This window comes from Cherax quadricarinatus, chromosome 5, assembly GCF_038502225.1.
Source record: "Cherax quadricarinatus isolate ZL_2023a chromosome 5, ASM3850222v1, whole genome shotgun sequence".
Taxonomy (NCBI): Eukaryota; Metazoa; Arthropoda; class Malacostraca; order Decapoda; family Parastacidae; genus Cherax; species Cherax quadricarinatus.
The window spans coordinates 1,836,781-1,859,616 of NC_091296.1; the positions used below are offsets into that span (position 1 = coordinate 1,836,781).

The 22,836-nt window shown below is 37.6% G+C and overlaps 1 protein-coding gene across 2 annotated transcripts in view; it reads right to left on the reverse strand.

Moving 5' to 3' along the window:
• Positions 1 to 9,105: 9,105 nt before the first annotated feature.
• The window catches only part of LOC128684961 (uncharacterized), a 47,357-nt gene continuing 33,626 nt past the window's right edge, over positions 9,106 to 22,836 (reverse strand). For both annotated transcript variants that reach the window (XM_070098890.1, XM_070098899.1), the window contains 5 exons: positions 20,917 to 21,052; positions 17,811 to 17,921; positions 16,205 to 16,317; positions 14,244 to 14,379; positions 9,106 to 13,229 (listed from right to left, as the gene is read on the reverse strand). In XM_070098890.1, the coding sequence (XP_069954991.1) occupies positions 13,050 to 13,229; positions 14,244 to 14,379; positions 16,205 to 16,317; positions 17,811 to 17,921; positions 20,917 to 21,052 (676 nt within the window). In that variant the 3' untranslated portion in view covers positions 9,106 to 13,049. The remainder of the gene's footprint in view (positions 13,230 to 14,243; positions 14,380 to 16,204; positions 16,318 to 17,810; positions 17,922 to 20,916; positions 21,053 to 22,836) is intronic.

Consider the following 22,836-nt stretch of genomic DNA (forward strand, 5'->3'; position numbering starts at 1 on the left):
TTTGGATCAAGAGCCCTTCACCAGCATCAAGGTACCCTCTTGCAAGACTAGACCGAGTAAGATATATCTGAAGTTATACACCGACAGTCTTGCTAGATATTTTTTTCTGGTTTGTGACTCAATGTCAGCAAATTTAATTTTCCCCCATGAATATAGCAATGGAATGTGAACGTTCAACAGCAACACACAAATTTGACTACTGTTTTTTGAATTTTTCAATAACTATGCCAATACTGGCATAGTTATTGACATCCAGTTATAGTTATGCAGTCCTGTTTCTATATCAAATTCCAAACACTTTTCTTGTCTATAATCAGCCTTACTGGTGAAAGGCTCTTGATCCAAGGAACTGGAGGCCCCTCCTCTTCCTAGGATCATGCTTGATTGTCTCCTCAGGTGCTGTATGAACCTCAGGGGTTTCCTGTTTCATGAATACAATAGCAAATCTTTTACTCACATGGATCTTTATTATGCCTGAAAACTCTGTATCATCAGCTTTGTGTTTAAAAAGGGCACTAGATTTCTGTAGTGCTGTGTATAATTAATATAAGTAAATGAGCCATGGTCTCACCGGTTTTCAAGGTGAACTGTAAAAAACAGTACAGCCTCTCCTCACTTAACATTAAGCGAGAAGAATATACTATACTGGTAATGGGTTTGTGTCAACCATCTTTAGATATTTGGTGGCCTGGTGGCCTGGTGGTTAACGCTCTCGCTTCACACGGTGAGGGTCTGGGTTCGATTCCCAGCCAGAGTAGAAACATTGGACGTGTTTCTTTCCACCTGTTGTCTATGTTCCCCATCAGTAAAATGGGTACCTGGGTGTTAGTCGACTGGTGTGGGTCGCATCCTGGGACACTGACCTAAGGAGGCCTGGTCACAGACCGGGCCGCGGGGGCGTTGACCCCCGGAACTCTCTCCAGAATTTATAACATTGCTGGTATATTTTTAAATGTTTATACAGTAGTGTACTGTATATTGTAATAAACAGAATAGATGAAATCAGCTCTAATGTACATTATTAAGGTTTGCATGCTGGTTGGAGAGCTGGTCGTAAGTCCAAGCAGTCGGTAAATGAGTACATCGCTAAGTGAGAAGAGGCTGTATTACTAAATTTTTTAAACATCTGTATTTCTAAAAGGAATAAAAAACCCACAGTAAACCTCTAACCCATAACTTATGGTGGCAATAATGCCAATAATGAAGATATTCTTCCAGACACTGTTCATACACTCAAGATTCTTCATACACATGTGATGAAAATGGTTTAGAAAATTGACAGGTTGAAGAATGAGACACTTGTGCAACATTTGGGAATTTTATTGTGGAAACATTCTGCCAGCCAGTGGCTTCTTCATTCCAATACTGAGAAGAACAGTGGAAGACAAGGAGGAATTCAAGGCACTCAGTTCTCCAAGCTGAGGGACTGATTACCTCAAATTCCTCCTCATTTTTCACCGTTCTTCTCTGTACTGGACTGAAGAAGCCACTGGCTGGTGAAACATTTCCATAATAAAGATTCCCAAATGTTGTACAAGTGTCTCATTGTTCATACACAGAACAAAATGATCAGTAGCAGAGCTTGAAAACTAGCAGAGCACCAAGACATAACCTATCACATCAGCTGCAAGATTACCAAAAGCCAAAGTAATATTTAAGGAATATTACAATACTGTTTAAGGTTAAATTACAGCAGGCCTTCATTTAACACACATTTTGGCACCATGTTTCCAGCATAAGGTTTATACTTTGATAATCTTAGCTTCCATTCCGTGGCAAATTCTTCCGTTAATGCTGATGAGACTGGGACAAAATAATCTAAGAAATTTCAATGTCAAAACCTCCAAAGTATCCAATCCTATTAAATGATTTTTATATATTATATACAGTACATTCTTACATGGAGGTTTAAACAAGTACTACCTTGGTTATGTCTATATTTACACTTTATTGGATGCTATTTATACTCCCACTTCACTATCAATTAACATGTAGTTACATTATCTAAAACTGCAATTAAAGTGAAGAATAGATTGACTTATTATTAAACTGTCAAACCCCTGATATTTTCCTTGCTAGTCTTCAGACATTGCTTTGAACAAGAGTGAAAAACGGAGAAATGCTGGCAAAGTGGACAAGAAAACAAGGAGTTTGTTCTACATGCTTCTAAAATATAAACAGAGCCCCATCCCTTCAAGATTACCAGTATACATTACCTGCATATCCTTCTAAAGTTATTGATTATCTTAGAAATACAGCAGCTTGATATGTGGTTTTTAACAGTGCAATAAAAAACCATAACTGTAGTACTGTACTAACAAAGATGGTGAGTATACAATTCTTAAAGAGTATAGAGATCAATATGAAACTAAACATTACATATAGTATTTGGAATTCCTAACACTCCTACCAAAACTGCTACAATATAAAATTGACTATGGTATTAAAACTATCAATTTATCTTAAACTGTAACAACTCAGCATTTAACAAGGAATCCTCATTTTGTAGCTATTATTACAGTAATTATTACCAAAAATAATATACATGATACTATAGTACAGTATAATACACAAGCAACAAGTTAAAGCTTAAACATGGAATGACAATGGGCTTTAAGTAAAAAATTGGATGTGTATACTGGAGGGGCCCACTTTATATTATTTCGCTTTACGGCATTTTTTAAATGCATGGTTTTCAACTACAGGTCGACCATCACTAATCCGGCAAGTAAACGTTTATTATTTCTTGTTCACTTACAAAAATGTGTTGCTCTAGATCTTTAAGCAGTTCATCTGTCAACTGAATTAACCTATCAATAGAGACGCTAGCTAAAATTAGTGATGGAGCCAGATTTTAGTGATTGCCGGATCAGTGATAGCCGACCTGTATACCCATTCTTCATTTATTCATACTTCCTACAACAAATATACTGTATTCACCACTCACTATAAGCTAAGGGTGAAAATAATTTAAGGTAAGTAATGTGTGTATTGTATATGTACTTTTTAGGCTGAGCTCTATTGCTCACTTAATATATGATAGTGTAAACATATTATTATTATAATAGAAAAGAAGCACTAAACATACAAGGGTCATGTGTAAACATGTTATCAACATGTTATCAGGCTTTTATATGCATTTGAAAGTGAAAAAAGGCCATGTTTCACTTTACAGCGATTTTCGCATTACAGAGGTAACCTGGAACCTAACTTGCTGTATAAGTGGGGCCAGCCTGTATATAGTATGTATATTGCATTTATGGATTTAGAAAAGGCATATGATAGAGTGGATAGAGGAGCAATGTGGCAGATGTTGCAAGTATATGGAATAGGTGGTAAGTTACTAAATGCTGTAAAGAGCTTTTATGAGGATAGTGAGGCTCAGGTTAGGGTGTGTAGAAGAGAGGGAGAATACTTCCCGGTAAAAGTAGGTCTTAGACAGGGATGTGTAATGTCACCATGGTTGTTTAATATATTTATAGATGGGGTTGTAAAAGAAGTAAATGCTAGGGTGTTCGGGAGAGGGGTGGGATTAAATTATGGGGAATCAAATTCAAAATGGGAATTGACACAGTTACTTTTTGCTGATGATACTGTGCTTATGGGAGATTCTAAAGAAAAATTGCAAAGGTTAGTGGATGAGTTTGAGAATGTGTGTAAAGGTAGAAAGTTGAAAGTGAACATAGAAAAGAGTAAGGTGATAAGGGTATCAAATGATTTAGATAAAGAAAAATTGGATATCAAATTGGGGAGGAGGAGTATGGAAGAAGTGAATGTTTTCAGATACTTGGGAGTTGACGTGTCGGCGGATGGATTTATAAAGGATGAGGTTAATCATAGAATTGATGAGGGAAAAAAGGTGAGTGGTGCGTTGAGGTATATGTGGAGTCAAAAAACGTTATCTATGGAGGCAAAGAAGGGAATGTATGAAAGTATAGTAGTACCAACACTCTTATATGGATGTGAAGCTTGGGTGGTAAATGCAGCAGCGAGGAGACGGTTGGAGGCAGTGGAGATGTCCTGTCTAAGGGCAATGTGTGGTGTAAATATTATGCAGAAAATTCGGAGTGTGGAAATTAGGAGAAGGTGTGGAGTTAATAAAAGCTTTAGTCAGAGGGCAGAAGAGGGGTTGTTGAGGTGGTTTGGTCATTTAGAGAGAATGGATCAAAGTAGAATGACATGGAAAGCATATAAATCTATAGGGGAAGGAAAGAGGGGTAGGGGTCGTCCTCGAAAGGGTTGGAAAGAGGGGGTAAAGGAGGTTTTGTGGGCGAGGGGCTTGGACTTCCAGCAAGCGTGCATGAGCGTGTTAGATAGGAGTGAATGGAGACAAATGATACTTGGGACCTGACGATCTGTTGGAGTGTGAGCAGGGTAATATTTAGTGAAGGGATTCAGGGAAACCGGTCATTTTCATATAGACGGACTTGAGTCCTGGAAATGGGAAGTACAATGCCTGCACTTTAAAGAAGGGGTTTGGGATATTGGCAGTTTGGAGGGATATGTTGTGTATCTCTATACGTATATGCTTCTAAACTGTTGTATTCTGAGCACCTCTGCAAAAGCAGTGATAATGTGTGAGTGTGGTGAAAGTGTTGAATGATGATGAAAGTATTTTCTTTTTGGGGATTTTCTTTCTTTTTTTGGGTCACCCTGCCTCGGTGGGAGACGGCCGACTTGTTGAAAAAAAAAAAAAAAAAAAAAGTAACACATATTTTATGAAAAAGAGGATAAATAAATATACAAGGTATGATGTAGCACGTAATGAAAGTAGTTTATTAGATTATGTATTGGTGGATAAAAGGTTGATGGGTAGGCTCCAGGATGTACATGTTTATAGAGGGGCAACTGATATATCGGATCATTATTTAGTTGTAGCTACAGTTAGAGTAAGAAGTAGATGGGAAAAGAGGAAGGTGGCAACAACAAGTAAGAGGGAGGTGAAAGTGTATAAACTAAGGGAGGAGGAAGTTCGGGCGAGATATAAGCGACTATTGGCAGAAAGGTGGGCTAGTGCAAAGATGAGTAGTGGGGGGGTTGAAGAGGGTTGGAATAGTTTTAAAAATGCAGTATTGGAATGTGGGGCAGAAGTTTGTGGTTATAGGAGGGTGGGTGCAGGAGGAAAGAGGAGTGATTGGTGGAATGATGAAGTAAAGGGTGTGATAAAAGAGAAAAAGGTAGCTTACGAGAGGTTTTTACAAAGCAGAAGTGTTATAAGAAGAGCAGAGTATATGGAGAGTAAAAGAAAGGTGAAGAGAGTGGTGAGAGAGTGCAAAAGGAGAGCAGATGAAAGAGTGGGAGAGGCACTGTCAAGAAATTTTAATGAAAATAAGAAAAAATTTTGGAGTGAGTTAAACAAGTTAAGAAAGCCTAGGGAAAGTATGGATTTGTCAGTTAAAAACAGAGTAGGGGAGTTAGTAGATGGGGAGAGGGAGGTATTAGGTAGATGGCGAGAATATTTTGAGGAACTTTTAAATGTTAAGGAAGAAAGGGAGGCGGTAATTTCATGCACTGGCCAGGGAGGTATACCATCTTTTAGGAGTGAAGAAGAGCAGAATGTAAGTGTGGTGGAGGTACGTGAGGCATTATGTAGAATGAAAGGGGGTAAAGCAGCTGGAACTGATGGGATCATGACAGAAATGTTAAAAGCAGGGGGGGATATAGTGTTGGAGTGGTTGGTACTTTTGTTTAATAAATGTATGAAAGAGGGGAAGGTACCTAGGGATTGGCGGAGAGCATGTATAGTCCCTTTATATAAAGGGAAAGGGGACAAAAGAGATTGTAAAAATTATAGAGGAATAAGTTTACTGAGTATACCAGGAAAAGTATACGGTAGGGTTATAATTGAAAGAATTAGAGGTAAGACAGAATGTAGAATTGCGGACGAGCAAGGAGGCTTCAGAGTGGGTAGGGGATGTGTAGATCAAGTGTTTACATTGAAGCATATATGTGAACAGTATTTAGATAAAGGTAGGGAAGTTGTTATTGCATTTATGGATTTAGAAAAGGCATATGATAGAGTGGATAGAGGAGCAATGTGGCAGATGTTGCAAGTATATGGAATAGGTGGTAAGTTATTAAATGCTGTAAAGTGCTTTTATGAGGATAGTGAGGCTCAGGTTAGGGTGTGTAGAAGAGAGGGAGAATACTTCCCGGTAAAAGTAGGTCTTAGACAGGGATGTGTAATGTCACCATGGTTGTTTAATATATTTATAGATGGGGTTGTAAAAGAAGTAAATGCTAGGGTGTTCGGGAGAGGGGTGGGATTAAATTATGGGGAATCAAATTCAAAATGGGAATTGACACAGTTACTTTTTGCTGATGATACTGTGCTTATGGGAGATTCTAAAGAAAAATTGCAAAGGTTAGTGGATGAGTTTGAGAATGTGTGTAAAGGTAGAAAGTTGAAAGTGAACATAGAAAAGAGTAAGGTGATGAGGGTATCAAATGATTTAGATAAAGAAAAATTGGATATCAAATTGGGGAGGAGGAGTATGGAAGAAGTGAATGTTTTCAGATACTTAGGAGTTGACGTGTCGGCGGATGGATTTATGAAGGATGAGGTTAATCATAGAATTGATGAGGGAAAAAAGGTGAGTGGTGCGTTGAGGTATATGTGGAGTCAAAAAACGTTATCTATGGAGGCAAAGAAGGGAATGTATGAAAGTATAGTAGTACCAACACTCTTATATGGATGTGAAGCTTGGGTGGTAAATGCAGCAGCGAGGAGACGGTTGGAGGCAGTGGAGATGTCCTCTCTAAGGGCAATGTGTGGTGTAAATATTATGCAGAAAATTCGGAGTGTGGAAATTAGGAGAAGGTGTGGAGTTAATAAAAGCATTAGTCAGAGGGCAGAGGAGGGGTTGTTGAGGTGGTTTGGTTATTTAGAGAGAATGGATCAAAGTAGAATGACATGGAAAGCATATAAATCTATAGGGGAAGGAAAGAGGGGTAGGGGTCGTCCTCGAAAGGGTTGGAAAGAGGGGTAAAGGAGGTTTTGTGGGTGAGGGGCTTGGACTTCCAGCAAGCGTGCATGAGCGTGTTAGATAGGAGTGAATGGAGACGAATGATACTTGGGACCTGACGATCTGTTGGAGTGTGAGCAGGGTAATATTTAGTGAAGGGATTCAGGGAAACCGGTTATTTTCATATAGTCGGACTTGAGTCCTGGAAATGGGAAGTACAATGCCTGCACTTTAAAGGAGGGGTTTGGGATATTGGCAGTTTGGAGGGATATGTTGTGTATCTCTATACGTATATGCTTCTAAACTGTTGTATTCTGAGCACCTCTGCAAAAGCAGTGATAATGTGTGAGTGTGGTGAAAGTGTTGAATGATGATGAAAGTATTTTCTTTTTGGGGATTTTCTTTCTTTTTTTTGGGTCACCCTGCCTCGGTGGGAGACGACCGACTTGTTGAAGAAAAAAAAAAAAAAAAAAAAAAAAAAAAAAAAAAAAAAAAAAAAAAAAAAAATATATATGTATATATATATGTATATATATATGTATATATATGTATATATATATATATATATATATGTATATATATGTATATATATATATATATGTATATACAGGAGGGCCCCGCTTTACGGCGTTCCGCTTTACGGCGTTCCGCTAATACGGACATTTCAAATTATGACCAAAACTCACTATACGGCTCCCCCCACCTGACTTTCTAATACGGTCACCGTGCCCCACCCTGTTTGTTTACATTCTCCATGAGCTCAGTAAGCACTAAGTCTCTCCATTTTGTCTGGAAACTCCAAAATTTCAAATGTTTTTAAAAGTTATTTCATATTTTATATATACTCTGATAATTATACTTATGTATACCTGTACCTAAATAAACTTACATACATCAAGTCATTTAAATGTCGTATATTACGTTAATATACACATTTTCATTAATCCATCCATGATATTTTTTTCAAAATTATATAATAAACACGATGCATAACATATAAATAAGATAAATACACCCCACAGTAGAATAAATAAACAAATGTGAGATGTCGTAGCAGACGACTTCCACAAGTGGTGATAATAACAATACTGAGTCTCATTAAATGTCGTATATTACGGTAATATACACATTTTCATTAATCCATCCATGATATTTTTTTCAAAATTATATAATAAACACGATACATAACATATAAATAAGATAAATACACCCCACAGTAGAATAAATAAACATAAATGTGATCTGTGGTAGCAGACGACTTCCACAAGTGGTGATAATAACAATAGTCACGGAGTCTCATTAAATGTCGTATATTACGGTAATATACACATTTTCATTAATCCAGCCATGATATTTTTTTCAAAATTATATAATAAACACGATACATAACATAAAAAGATGATAAATACACCCCACAATAGAATAAATAAACATAAATATAAGATGTGGGAGCCTGGTTTGTTTACTCTGTGCCTGGCCTGTCACCTCTCATGTACTCATTCTTTCTCTCTCTCATTTATTCGTTTTATCTCATTTACTTACTCCTGACCCTACATTAAGACTACAAATATTTTAAGGTAAGTAATGAGTGAACTGTATATACATTTTATCGCTCTGGGATGCTTAAATATCATAGAATAGTATGTGTGGGTGGGGTGGCCTGGTGAGGTAGCCTGCCTATTACAATACATACCACACTTGATTTCTTACAATAAATACTACTTGTCTCACCCTAGATTAAGACTATAAATATTTTAAGGTAAGTAATGAGTGCACTATGTGTGTATTGTACCTTTTTATTGTTTTTTGATGCCTGGTTCTATTGCTAACTTAATATATGTTAGTGTAAACTTGTTATCTAGTGTTTGTATGCATTTATAAGTGGAAAAAAAGGGTGTTCCACTTTACGGCGATTTCCGCTTTACGGCGGTAGCCTGGAACCTAACCCGCCGTATAAGTGGGGCCTTCCTGTATATATATATATATATATACGTATATATATATATATATACGTATATATATATATATATATACGTATATATATATATATATATACGTATATATATATATATATACGTATATATATATATATATACGTATATATATATATATATATATATATATATATATATATATATACCTAGGTAGTAGGTTGGTAGACAGCAACCGCCCAGGGAGGTACTACCGTCCTGCCAAGTGAGTGTAACACGAAAGCCTGTAATTGTTTTACATGATGGTAGGATTGCTGGTGTCCTTTTTTCTGTCTCATGAACATGCAAAATTTCAGGTACGTCTTGCTACTTCTACTTACACTCAGGTCACACTACACATACATGTACAAGCGTATATATACATACCCCTCTGGGTTTTCTTCGATTTTCTTTCTAGTTCTTGTTCTTGTTTATTTCCTCTTATCTCCATGGGGAAGTGGAACAGAATTCTTCCTCCGTAAGCCATGCGTGTTGTAAGAGGCGACTAAAATGCCGGGAGCAAGGGGCTAGTAACCCCTTCTCCTGTATATATTACTAAATTTGAAAGGAGAAACTTTGGTTTTTTCTTTTGGGCCACCCTGCCTCGGTGGGAGACGACCGACTTGTTGAAAAAAAAAAAAAAAAATATATATATATATATATATATATTAATTAGGAACAAATGAAGACAAGGGGGCTTTTTAACAGACATGTCACTGGAGTGTGAGCAAAATAATTTTTATGAAGGGATTCAGAAAATCTGGTTAGCTGGGCTTGAGTTCTGGAGGTGGGAAGGGCTGTGCCTGTACACTGAAGGAGGGGTGGTAATGTTGCAATCAGAGGGTAATCTGATTGTGATGTCAGCACACTTCTAGCATGACAGTGATTGGATAAATGTGTTTTCTTCTTTTGGTAACCCTGCCTTGCCAGAAGACTGCCACCGGGGAGGATGGGAATTTGTTATATACATATACTTATACGTATAAAAAATATAAACTTAATTAAACTTTGGACAATGAGACTGACTTGCGGTTTGTGATATAACCTCATGACTCTCCTTAAAATACACTTGTTAATTTAAAATTCAATATAAAACTTGACGTAATTTCAACCAATGATTTACATGATAAAATGTAGTCTGAACACAACAGAATAAAACTGTGGTACGAAATAGGTAAAAAGTATTTACAGTAGTAAACAATGAACGAGTCACTGCCATAATATGCCTGATCTTCAAGACAATTACAACATACACAAAGTAACTGGAACCTTCACTTCCTAACCTGTTTTCCAAGAGTTTCTTCGCTCGACTTGTCTTCTGATCTCCTATTCTCTTCGCTGGACATGGCTACTTATTTCAACCTCACCTACTCATCTGACCTGTCTTGTGACTTCTCCACCTCTTAACATGACCTCTCTTCTGTTTTTCTCATTCTCTCTTTCAGTTGCAACCTGACAAGGTTCAAGATGGACAGAAATATTGTCTATAATTTCCTTACCAAAATGTGGGTTAGATGTCAGCATACTGACAGGCAGCAGGAGCGCACAAAAAACAATAAAAATAGCATATAAAGCAGTTTGAAAAATATTTGTACCCCATCATTTCATATTCATCTTGTGCCCATGTCTACCTTTAGACCTGACAGCTTCTCATGAGAATCGATTAGCTCGTATCCTGAGCTACTACTATCAACAGAGCATAGCAGCCACTGGCAGTTGTTAAAAATTATTATATTCACAATAAAGCACTAAATGCATATTGGTCCTTTGGAGCTGTTTGGGTTAAAATTATCCTGGTAAATGTTTTGATTTCAAGCGTGATAGTGTTTCAACAAGAACATATAATTTAGAATTTTTAACTGATAACTAGTGAACTGGTGAAATTAATTTCCTGCCTAACCTCATTACAACTCTATGGTTATTCATGTGATTCCTGGCATCACTTTTGGTATTGTCCCTTAAATTACAAAAATACTTTTTTTTAAAAATTAGGTTAGGTTAGTGTAGGCTACATAAACATATTAAAATATATATTTAACCACAAACAAGTCCAGGCAGTGTTCAGATCTGCATGGATGGTTGGAGCATCAGATGTGAACACTCATCATTTATGTGAGGATGGTTGGAGCATCAGATGTGAACACTCATCATTTATGTGAGGATGGTTGGAGCATCAGATGTGAACAATCATCATTTATGTAATGATGGTTGGAGCATCAGATGTGAACAATCATCATTTATGTGAGGATGGTTGGAGCATCAGATGTGAACAATCATCATTTATGTGAGGATGGTTGGAGCATCAGATGTGAACAATCATCATTTATGTGAGGATGGTTGGAGCATCAGATGTGAACAATCATCATTTATGTGAGGATGGTTGGAGCATCAGATGTGAACGCTCATCATTTATGTAATGATGGTTGGAGCATCAGATGTGAACAATCATCATTTATGTGAGGATGGTTGGAGCATCAGATGTGAACAATCATCATTTATGTGAGGATGGTTGGAGCATCAGATGTGAACAATCATCATTTATGTGAGGATGGTTGGAGCATCAGATGTGAACAATCATCATCATTTATGTGAGGATGGTTGGAACATCAGATGTGAACAATCATCAGTTATGTGAGGATGGCTGAAGCATCAGATGTGAATCCTCATTATTTATATGAAGATGGTTGAAGCATCAGATGTAAACACTCATCCTTTATGTGAGGATGGTTGGAGCATCAGATGTAAACACTCATCCTTTATGTGAGGATGGTTGGAGCATCAGATGTGAAAACACATGACTTGTAGTGTGAGGATGATCAGAGCATTAGATGTGAACACACGTGACTTGTAGTGTGAGGATGGTTGGAGCATCAGATTGAACACAGTTGTGTTGTGAGGATGGCTGGACCATCATGAAGATGTGAACAAATTGTGTTGTGAGGATGGTTGGAGCATCAAATGTGAACACAGTTGTAGTGTGAGGATGGTTGAAGCATCAGATGTGAACAAATTTGTGGTGTGAGGTTGGTTGAAGCATCAGATTTGAACAAACTTGTGGTGTGAGGATGGTTGGACCATCAGATGTGAACAGGCATCACTCATGTTGTGAGAGTAGGTAAAGCATACATGTAAGCAGGCATCACTTGTGTTCTGAGGATGGCTGAAGCATCAGATGTAAACAGGCATCACTCAAGTTGTGAGAACAGTGTTACATGTAAACAGGCAACATTTGTGTTGTAAGGGTGGTTGAAGTATTACATTTAAGCAGGCAACACTTGTGTGGTGAGGATGGTTGGAAACTAGGTAAAAATGTTGCCAAAATATGCAGTATATTTTTATCAACAATAGTTTAGCTAAGGCAACACTGCAGGGATTCGCTCTCTCCTAAAGCTATTTTCTGGTTGTTTTTAATATTTTCATTCAACACGTAGAAACAATATATGTGCAGCACCTCAAGCATTCTTAACTACACATTTAATCATTCCTTAAGAGATACAGGCAATCACCATCAGCACAACTGGTCAAGAAATAATGCAATCCTTCTAACAATATTCCAAAATTGTCTTTAACAGCCTAAAGTCATTTAGAAGACCAGCTTCAGTTATCACAAAAGTAAAAAGAATCTGGATAGAATTTCTAATCACATTTCAACATTTGTAAAAATACATCATTCTCCGATGGTTAAGTTTCTTAAGTATTCTGTGAACAGTGAGAAGAAGAGAGCTCATAAAGCACGGTAATGCAAGCTGTGATCATGGAGTGACAAGTACATAATGAGGGGTTTAGGAAGAAAGTTAGCATCATGTTGTAACATTTAGGAGAAATCATTTGCATTGGTCATGTTATAAATTATGTGAATGTTTTCAATGCTATCTCTATGAAGAAACTATGCAGAACTCCATATGTAAGTATATGTGTGTGTGCACATGTGTATGCATGTATGTGGGCATGTGTGCACATAGTATATGTGCATAAGTGAAATATTTTAGGCTTATAGTATTTTGATATACATACAGCACTTAACTGCAATATGGTCCACTTATAAAATAAAGTTTTCCACTTTAATAAGTACAATATGAAAAATATTCTCGACACTGATATGATGATGTAACAACTATGGAGATGAAGCAAAGAAGAAATTAAGAGCTCGGTTTAGATCATAATCTGCTGCCAAGGTGATCCGGACAAGCGTGGAGCGAGGCACCTGTTGACCTACAACTTCCCGCAACTGCTGCACCACTGCCTCCACTCTTCCGTTGTTACCCTCTAAGCTTTGCTCACCTCCAAAACCATACTGTAATGCAAAACACTCAATATTATATATATATATATATATATATATATATATATATATATATATATATATATATATATATATATATATATATATATATATATATATATACACAGTCAACAACCCATTACAGTAAAACTTATTATAACTTTGTATTTTAACTGTAATCCTATGTTATTGGGGTGGGAAGTGGGAGACTGCCTGGTGGGGTGAGAAGGAGGTTGGGAGGGTGAAGTATGGCTGTCAGTAGTAATGCTAAACTGTACCTAACATGCAGTACTGAGATGGACTACATCACATCTTAAGGTAAATAAACTTTATACAAATATTTCTTCATTTATCTTATGTATCATTATTCCTGTGCAATAATTCTGGCCTAACAGTAGCTGCTGGGGCACAGTTCAACTTCTGACATGACAACAATACAGTACAGTACTACTTATGCCATCTCAATCTCTTGTTAACTACAGTGATTATTTGTTACAACCAGACTTCACTGATGGCACAGGTAATGTGTGGCTATTCAAATACCTTGAAATTGGCAATATTTGAGGCTTATATAGTGCACACTACCCCCATTAATGACTAAACAGAACAGCAGTCTAGTTAAGCCTCTTCCAGGATAAGCCAAAATTTCAATAAACCTCAATAAATCAGATTGAATATTCTTTCACCCGGACCATGCACAATGCTCGTGATCATGCATAATTATGGTATGTACGAGTAACTAAAGTGTAATGAACACTTCTCAATGATCAATAATAACCCACATGGAGACAGAAACTAAGGAGGTTGATTGGTCTGTATATTTCGACCCCTGCTGAAGAGGATCCCAGAAGGGGGTTGAAATATAAAGATCAATCACTCTCCTGAGTTTCTGTCTCCATATGAGTTATTATTATCATGGTATGTATAACTAAGATGTATGAGAGGGCTAGTATGAGATAAGAAAGATCTCATCCAATCAGCTCCACATTCTTTACATAAATGCATCAAAATATTCCCCCTTATTACCTGAAGGCCTGGGATGAGGCTCACTTGGTCATCAGTAAGAGGGTCTGTGGAAGACACTGAGAGGGGGCTGTCCTCCCCACCTGTACCATCCCCTCCCACAAGCATCTCTTCCCCAATGGCACCAGAACACCACTTTCTATGATCAAAGATTAAATCACATTAGAAAAGATGTGATACAGTGCATACAACTGAAGTTACAAAATATCTAAAGCCATTTCAAGAATGAAGCTAACTGGTAAATTGTAAAAATAAACCAAAATTGAGAAAACAAGAGATGAAAGGAGTGTTTTATATTTTTGACTACAATTAAAACGGCTGAGAATCGAGATAAACAGTAGTAATCTTAACTTCTTGCTTTTTCTCTCTATGTGGGTTTATTTTTGCCACTGATCAGTATTTATTACCCAGTATACTTTAGTGTTTAATTTAGTAAATGTTCAATTAGAGATGCAAGAAGTCCTTGAAACTTTCACATAATACAATATTTTGACATTACGATGGTGCAAAAGCAATTACTATGTGATAAAACTTTAATTACCAAGCATGAAAGCGGCAAGTTTGTAACTTGCATTCACTTATTTACTTTTCAATACTGTATTTAATTAGCTACAGCAGTTACTTGTTTTCTCCATGGGGAAGTGGAACAGAATTCTTCCTCCGTAAGCCATGCGTGTCGTAAGAGGCGACTAAAATGCCAGGAGCAAGGGGCTAGTAACCCCTTCTCCTGTATATATTACTAAATTTAAAAGGAGAAACTTTAGTTTTTTCTTTTGGGCCACCCCACCTCGATGGGATACGGCTAGTATGTTGAAAGAAGAAGTTACTTGTTTACACTGGACCCTTGGTTTTTGTGATTAATCCATTCAAGAAAGTCTGCTGAAAACGACCACCAAAATCCAAGGGAAATCATGACAACCAAAGCTATATTTTCATGAAAAAAGTTACAGATAACCAAAATTCACGAAAACTGAGACTCAAGAAAACCAAGGGTCCACAGTATTTACTTATTCAGTGACAATAGTTATTTATTTACTTACTTATTTAGCATATCACATTCATATTCGACTTAGGATACTTTTGACTTATGATGGGTTCGTCGGAATATAACCCCATTGTAAGTTGAGGAGCGCCTGTAGCCTCTCCTCACTTAGCAATGTACTCTATACTCAACGTATAGAGAACAGCACAAGAATGACATGTTGCACACATGTTCATGTTGCTGCTCAGCCAGTGTCAAACTTTAATTGGTTCCTAACTAAGGATGTTTGTAACTGGGGGTGTTAGCAAGTTGACCAACCTCCTTTATTACCTAAACAAGTAAGCCATCTAAAAGAAACATTTAAGCAAATAAAAACAAATGAAAGATAAGTAAATACAAAATCTAAAGGCTGCCCCCACAGTTGAGGGACGACTGAAGTTACAAATGATGATTAAAACCAACATGTGTAAGAAGACTAATGTGCATTAACTATGACATTTATTAGATGTTGTTTTGTCCACCTGAGGCTTAATCAGCTGATGGATCGATATAGTCCCAGGTGGGCAAAACATCTCCTTAATTAACATCCCAGCTACTGGAAACAAACACATATGCAGTTTAATGTGATCCTTTATTGACAATGTTTCACCCACACAGTGGGCTTTTTCAAGTCACACACAGAAAAAAAAAAAGCCCACTGTGTGGGTGAAACGTTTTCAATAAAGGATCACATTAAACTGCATATGTGTTTATGTTTCCATTGTGTTGGTATTTTATACCATTTATTTTCATCCCAGCTACTGCTGATGATAATGGCCACAACACATTAAAGTCAAAATAATAAATGTGTTTAATTAAATTCCTGGTTACACTGAATGTTACTGAAGTGTTTATTGGTTGAGAAAGTGAGATCTAAACTGCAAGGTGTGATTGTTATTATTATTATTCACCGAACTGGTAAAAAAATCAGGAGAGCTCTCACCTGTGCTTGCCGAGAGCCATGGTGAGGTGCTGCCGGAGATCATCTGGTAGCTGGCTTAATGTCTCCCCCTCAAGTACAACAGAACTCACAACACATTGATGCACACACACCTCCTACAATGTCACAAGATTAACAATACATTTGCAAAATATACATAAAAGCGATACAGCTATGAAAATTTTCAGAAAAATAAAAAAAGGCACAATACAGTACTGTGACTGGAACAATACACAAATAACCTACATATAGGGAAAAAGAAATTTATGACGATGTTTTGGTCTGACTTGACCATCTCAGGTAGGGCTGAGGAAAGGTTGTTGAGGTGGTTCGGACATGTAGAGAGAATGGAGCGAAACAGAATGACTTCAAGAGTGTATCAGTCTGTAGTGGAAGGAAGGCGGGGTAGGGGTCAGCCTAGGAAAGGTTGGAGGGAGGGGGTAAAGGAGGTTTTGTGTGCGAGGGGCTTGGACTTCCAGCAGGCATGCGTGAGCGTGTTTGATAGGAGTGAATAAAGACAAATGGTTTATAATACTTGACGTGCTGTTGGAGTGTGAGCAAAGTAACATTTATGAAGGGGTTCAGGGAAACCGGCAGGCCGGACTTGAGTCCTGGAGATGGGAAGTACAGTGCCTGCACTCTGAAGGAGGGGTGTAAATGTTGCAGTTTAAAAACTGTAGTGTAAAGCACCCTTCTGGCAAGACAGTGATGGAGTGAATGATGGTGAAAGTTTTTCTTTTTCGGGCCACCCTGCCTTGGTGGGAATCGGCCAGTGTGATAATAATAATAATAATAATATATCATTTGACATACATTTTAGAATAGTTGGGTTACTATGGTAGTTTCTGGTGCAAAACAGAAAATATTACACTATAAAAATTTTTTGCATAACTTCGCCTAAGTCACAGTTACCCTTCATTTCCCCCTGACATATGGGCAAGGAACAGAAACTCAAGAATCTACAAATAAATAATATAGTAAGAGGGGGAAAAAATCTCAGTTGTACAATAAAGGGTACTTTTTTATGACACATACAGTAGAATAAAATGCAAAATACTCAGTTGAAATACTGCAGTTCAAGTTCAGCTCTTATGCACACGAAACAATTCGTCAACAAATCTGAACGCAATTAGAGCAATAGTATACAATTCATGTACAACTATTCGAGTACTGTTCCAACAACTTTTCACTTTTTCTTAGCATATAGTTAAGAATTTGGTCAACTTGAACAATGGAACTGGCTTAAAATCGGACTCAAAGTGGATGAAATCACTGATGCGTAAGTACTGCTGACAGCATAATTCGCAAAAGCATAATTTTGTCAGTTTTCCATCAAATTTAGTACTTTTGGTTTCATTACCTTCAAATAAAGTTTCTCTACCATTTCATAAGAAAAATAAATTTTTTTTTTAAATTTTCCAACCCTGAGAGCAAGGGTCTCAACCCAGAAAAGGTTAAAAACAGTAGTGATAATACTTAAAGGCAAAATTTATTTTATATGCAAGTACTGTACTGAACTGTACAGAATTTGAGCACATGCAGGTACATACATTATCACGTACACATATGTCAACATACGCTAGCACTTCATGAAGATGAAAAAACGTACCTTAAGATGAGATGCATTGCAATGGTGGGCAACAGTGAGCAATGGCACAACTGATTCGTCATCAACATGCTGCTCGAGCCCAGATTCCACCAATAGTTTCAATGCATCTACCTAAAGAGCAACAACCAGAAGGAAGGCTTGTAAATGGTCTCTGACAAAACATGTAGTATTAAACACAAAAGTGTCTTAACCCTTAAATGGTCCAAACGTATATACAGTGGACCCCCGCATACCGTTGGCCTTACATAACGTTAAATCCGCATACCGATACATTTTATCGCTAAGATTTTGCCTCGCATACCGCTAAAAAACCCGCTCAATGCTGTTCATCCGAGACGCGTCTAATGTGCGGCCTTAGCCAGCCTCACATGTTCCGCTGGTGGCATTGTTTACCAGTCAGCCTCCGCGGTAACATCCAAGCATACAATCGGAACATTTCGTATTATTACAGTGTTTTTGGTGATTTTATCTGCAAAATAAGTGACCATGGGTCCCAAGAAAGCTTCTAGTGCCAACCCTACAGGAATAAGGGTGAGAATTACTATAGAGATGAAGAAAGAGATCATTGATAAGTATGAAAGTGGAGTGCGTGTCTCCGAGCTGGCCAGGTTGTATAATAAACCCCAGTCAACCATCGCTACTATTGTGGGCAACAAAAAGGCAATCAAGGAAGCTGTTCTTGCCAAAGGTTCAACTGTGTTTTCGAAACAGAGATCGCAAGTGATGGAAGATGTTGAGAGACTCTTATTGGTGTGGATAAATGAAAAACAGATAGCAGGAGATAGCATCTCTCAAGCGATCATAAGTGAAAAGGCTAGGAAGTTGCATCAGGATTTAATTAAAAAAATGCCTGCAACTAGTGATGATGTGAGTGAATTTAAGGCCAGCAAAGGTTGGTTTGAGAGATTTAAGAAGCGTAGTGGCATACATAGTGTGATAAGGCATGGTGAGGCTGCCAGTTCGGACCACAAAGCAGCTGAAAAATATGTGCAGGAATTCAAGGAGTACATAGACAGTGAAGGACTGAAACCTGAACAAGTGTTTAATTGTGATGAAACAGGCCTGTTTTGGAAGAAAATGCCAAGCAGGACCTACATTACTCAGGAGGAAAAGGCACTCCCAGGACATAAGCCTATGAAAGACAGGCTTACTCTGTTGATGTGTTCCAATGCTAGTGGTGATTGCAAAGTGAAGCCTTTATTAGTGTATCACTCAGAAACTCCCAGTGTGTTCAGGCAAAAGAATATCCTTAAGGCTAATTTGTGTGTGCTGTGGAGGGCAAACAGTAAGGCATGGGTCACTGGGGACTTTTTCTATGACTGGTTACACCATGCATTTGCCCCCAATGTGAAAGATTACCTAACTGAAAAGAAATTAGACCTTAAGTGCCTCCTGGTGTTAGATAATGCCCCTGGTCATCCTACAGACGTGGCAGAGCGACTTTATGGGGACATGAGGTTCATTAAGGTGAAGTTTTTGCCTCCTAATACCACTCCTCTTCTGCAGCCCATGGACCAGCAGGTTATTGCAAACTTCAAAAAACTGTACACAAAAGCTCTGTTTGAAAGGTGCTTTGTAGTGACCTCAGAAACTCAACTGACTCTAAGAGAGTTTTGGAGAGATCACTTTAATATCCTCAATTGTGTAAACCTTATAGGTAAGGCTTGGGAGGGAGTGACTAAGAGGACCTTGAACTCTGCTTGGAAGAAACTGTGGCCAGAATGTGTAGACCAAAGGGATTTTGAAGGGTTTCAGGCTAACCCTGAGAGGAGTATGCCAGTTGAGGAATCTATTGTGGCATTGGGAAAGTCCTTGGGGTTGGAGGTTAGTGGGGATGATGTGGAAGAGTTGGTGGAGGAGGACAATGAAGAACTAACCACTGATGAGCTGCTAGATCAACTTCAACAGCAAGAGGCCAGACCTGAGGAAACTGGTTCGGAGGAGAGGAGAGAGAAATTGAAGAAGTTGCCTACTACAAAGATTAAGGAAATCTGTGCAATGTGGCTGAAAGTGCAAACCTTTATGGATGAAAATCACCCTCACACAGCTATTGCAAGCCGTGCTGGTGACTATTACACTGACAATGTTGTGAAACACTTTAGGGAAGTCATAAAGGAACGAGAGGTACAGGCCACTATGGACAGATATGTTGTGCGACAGAAGTCCAGTGACTCTGAAACTGGTCCTAGTGGCATTAAAAGAAGAAGGGAAGTAACCCCAGAAAAGGACTTGACACCTCAAGTCTTAATGGAAGGGGATTCCCCTTCTAAACATTAAGACTCTCTCCTCCTCCCATCCCATCAATCATCACCAGATCTTCAATAAAGGTAAGTGTCATGTAAGTGTGCATGCCTTTTTCAGTTTGTGTGTATTAAAATTAATATTTCATGTGGTAAAAATGTTTTTTTTTCATACTTTGGGGTGTCTTGCACGGATTAATTTGATTTCCATTATTTCTTATGGGGAAAATTAATTCGCATAACGATAATTTCGCATAACAATGAGCTCTCATGAACGGATTAATATCGTTATGCGGGGGTCCACTGTATACGTTTTTTCAACATCTGAAAGTATGTAAAAAAAATGTAGATTTTTTGTTTTGTTTTACATGTGAAAACGTGTAAAAAAAACTTTTATCTACATTTTTTTTGTTATATTTGAAAATATGTAAAAAAAGTAGATCTACCTTTGTAGCACTACGAATTTGAACGTCGATCTGTTTGGACCGTTTAAGGGTTAAATACTTGTCAATGGCACAAATGAGCCCACATGGAGAAAATAAAATGAAAGACATGAGTAATGTGTACTGTGTATCATGTACAAATGAGGCTTTCCTAAGCAACAGGCCATAAATTCACAGTAGGTCAATATATACATGTACAGTACTCTTCTTATCTTCTATGTCATTTCCTCCATGCAGATTCATTTGTACTGTGTATTATTTGGTTGAAGGAACATGTACAACATACATTTGATAAGTAGTTGCAATTTTCTACCAATCAGAGACTTGAGGTACCTTACACCTGAGGTACTGAGGCAACAGCCTTATTTACTCTTATGTTAATCTGCCACTGACAATGGTCTGTGAATTCTGAGATATAATTACCCCATAATGGTCTGCTAAGACAAGCAAGTCCACTAGCTGGTCAGGAGGAAGATTGCCACATTCCACATGACCTGCATATAAGAACCCCAGTAGTAGCTGGAATGTCTGCACACTGCATCCATGGACAACAATGCATCTGGGATTAACAAGGAAACAACAAGATGATTAGATGTTAACAGGGAGAGGAAAACTATACATTTTAAGATTAAAACATATACAATCTGTTCTACAACTCATTACCTGATGATTTATTCATTCAAGAGCTATGTTTAGAAATTGCTTCTCCAGTCCTGCACTCTCCAAACCATCTGGGAATTTTGGATAAGAAATGAGTTGTCTTTGTCCTAGAAGAGGGTAAAGAATAACTCAGCACATCAACCAATGGTAAAGGCTATACTATCTGATAAACATTGTTGAGGTAATCCCAGGACCAAGGGGCCAGTAACCACTTCTCACGAATAATTTACTAAACGTAAAAAGAAGATTGACTTTATAGTCTTCTTCTTTTCTCAGGTCAACCTGCCTCTGTGGGAGACGGCCAGTATGTTGAGGAACAACAAAAAATATTGTAGAAGTGATGTGCAGCTAACTAATATGCGATTACTAAGGGTATGTACCCATATTTTTGAGTTTTGAAAAGTTAATTTAACACTCGACATTTAGCGAGAAGTCATTTCCCAAATTACAACAACTGTACTGAAAAAAGTTAACACAGGTTCTTATCAGATTAGTAAGCCCAAGATCTAAGATATTAATAATATACCTTTGATTGAGCTCTACATTCATTAAAATAAGGAAATTTTTTAACACCTTTCACCATGTAAAATTTTCTGTATTGCAAAATTTCCAAGTCAATTAATTTCAGGTCTAATTAACTAGTTGTCCTCCCATCAGAAATGACTTGTGTATTAAATTTTCATCTATTTTCCTCTTTACTTATTATTTAGTCTAAGCCTGTGATGCATGCTGCAGCATAAGTAACTTTACTGATAATAACTCTTTTTATATTTGACTGCATCAATATGGCAACAATTATTTTAATATACCCAATACAACAGTGAGTCGATTAGCTTACGGTTTAGTAGACATTCCACTCTGTGCAGTGTTAATTAACCCTTGTTTTCATGTTTTACAGGGATGCAGATGAACAAAAAAATTACAAATTTAACTTCCATTCTGTATTTAAAAACCATATGACACATTTTGAGGCATATGCATAATGCACGCACACACTTTACTTTCCATATGTACCAAAATACATTTCTTGAAACGATACTCTGACAACATGACTCATGAAATCGCAATAACACTATTGCAAACAAACCACAGTATGGGTGGGGTTTGAATTTAGGGTGAACGAGTCATGAACCTCCCTATGGTGTACAAATATACCAAGCTGGATGAATCTTACTGTAGCCAAATGGCCAAGTGGCTTACACACTGTCCTGGACTTTTACAACTCCCAAGCCGTGGATTCAAACCCCACCCTTACCATGGTTTGCTATGACAATATGGTAGCTTTATTCCACACACTTCGTGATAAATTCTGTTCATTAGCATGGAATATGCAACTAGAAATAAAAATTCATAAAAGAATAATATCTTCAGCAGGAAACTAAGGATGGTTAAATCTGTCCTAAATATGTGTTCACTGTACACTAGATAGGAGACTCAGTTATTAAATAAAGTCATACATAAGTCTGCTCACAGAAAAAGATAAAGTATCACATTAAAGATGCTAAAAATCTCAGCTTCATACTGGATGATGTGAATCATCCAGGAGCTGACATTCCTACTAGCTTACTACCCTATCCATCTGCCATCCAGTCCTTTACACTCACTTGCTCTCTTCTATACTAGCCTTCATTATGCTCATACCTCACATGGCCAACAATCAATGGTCTTCCCTACCTTTTCTCT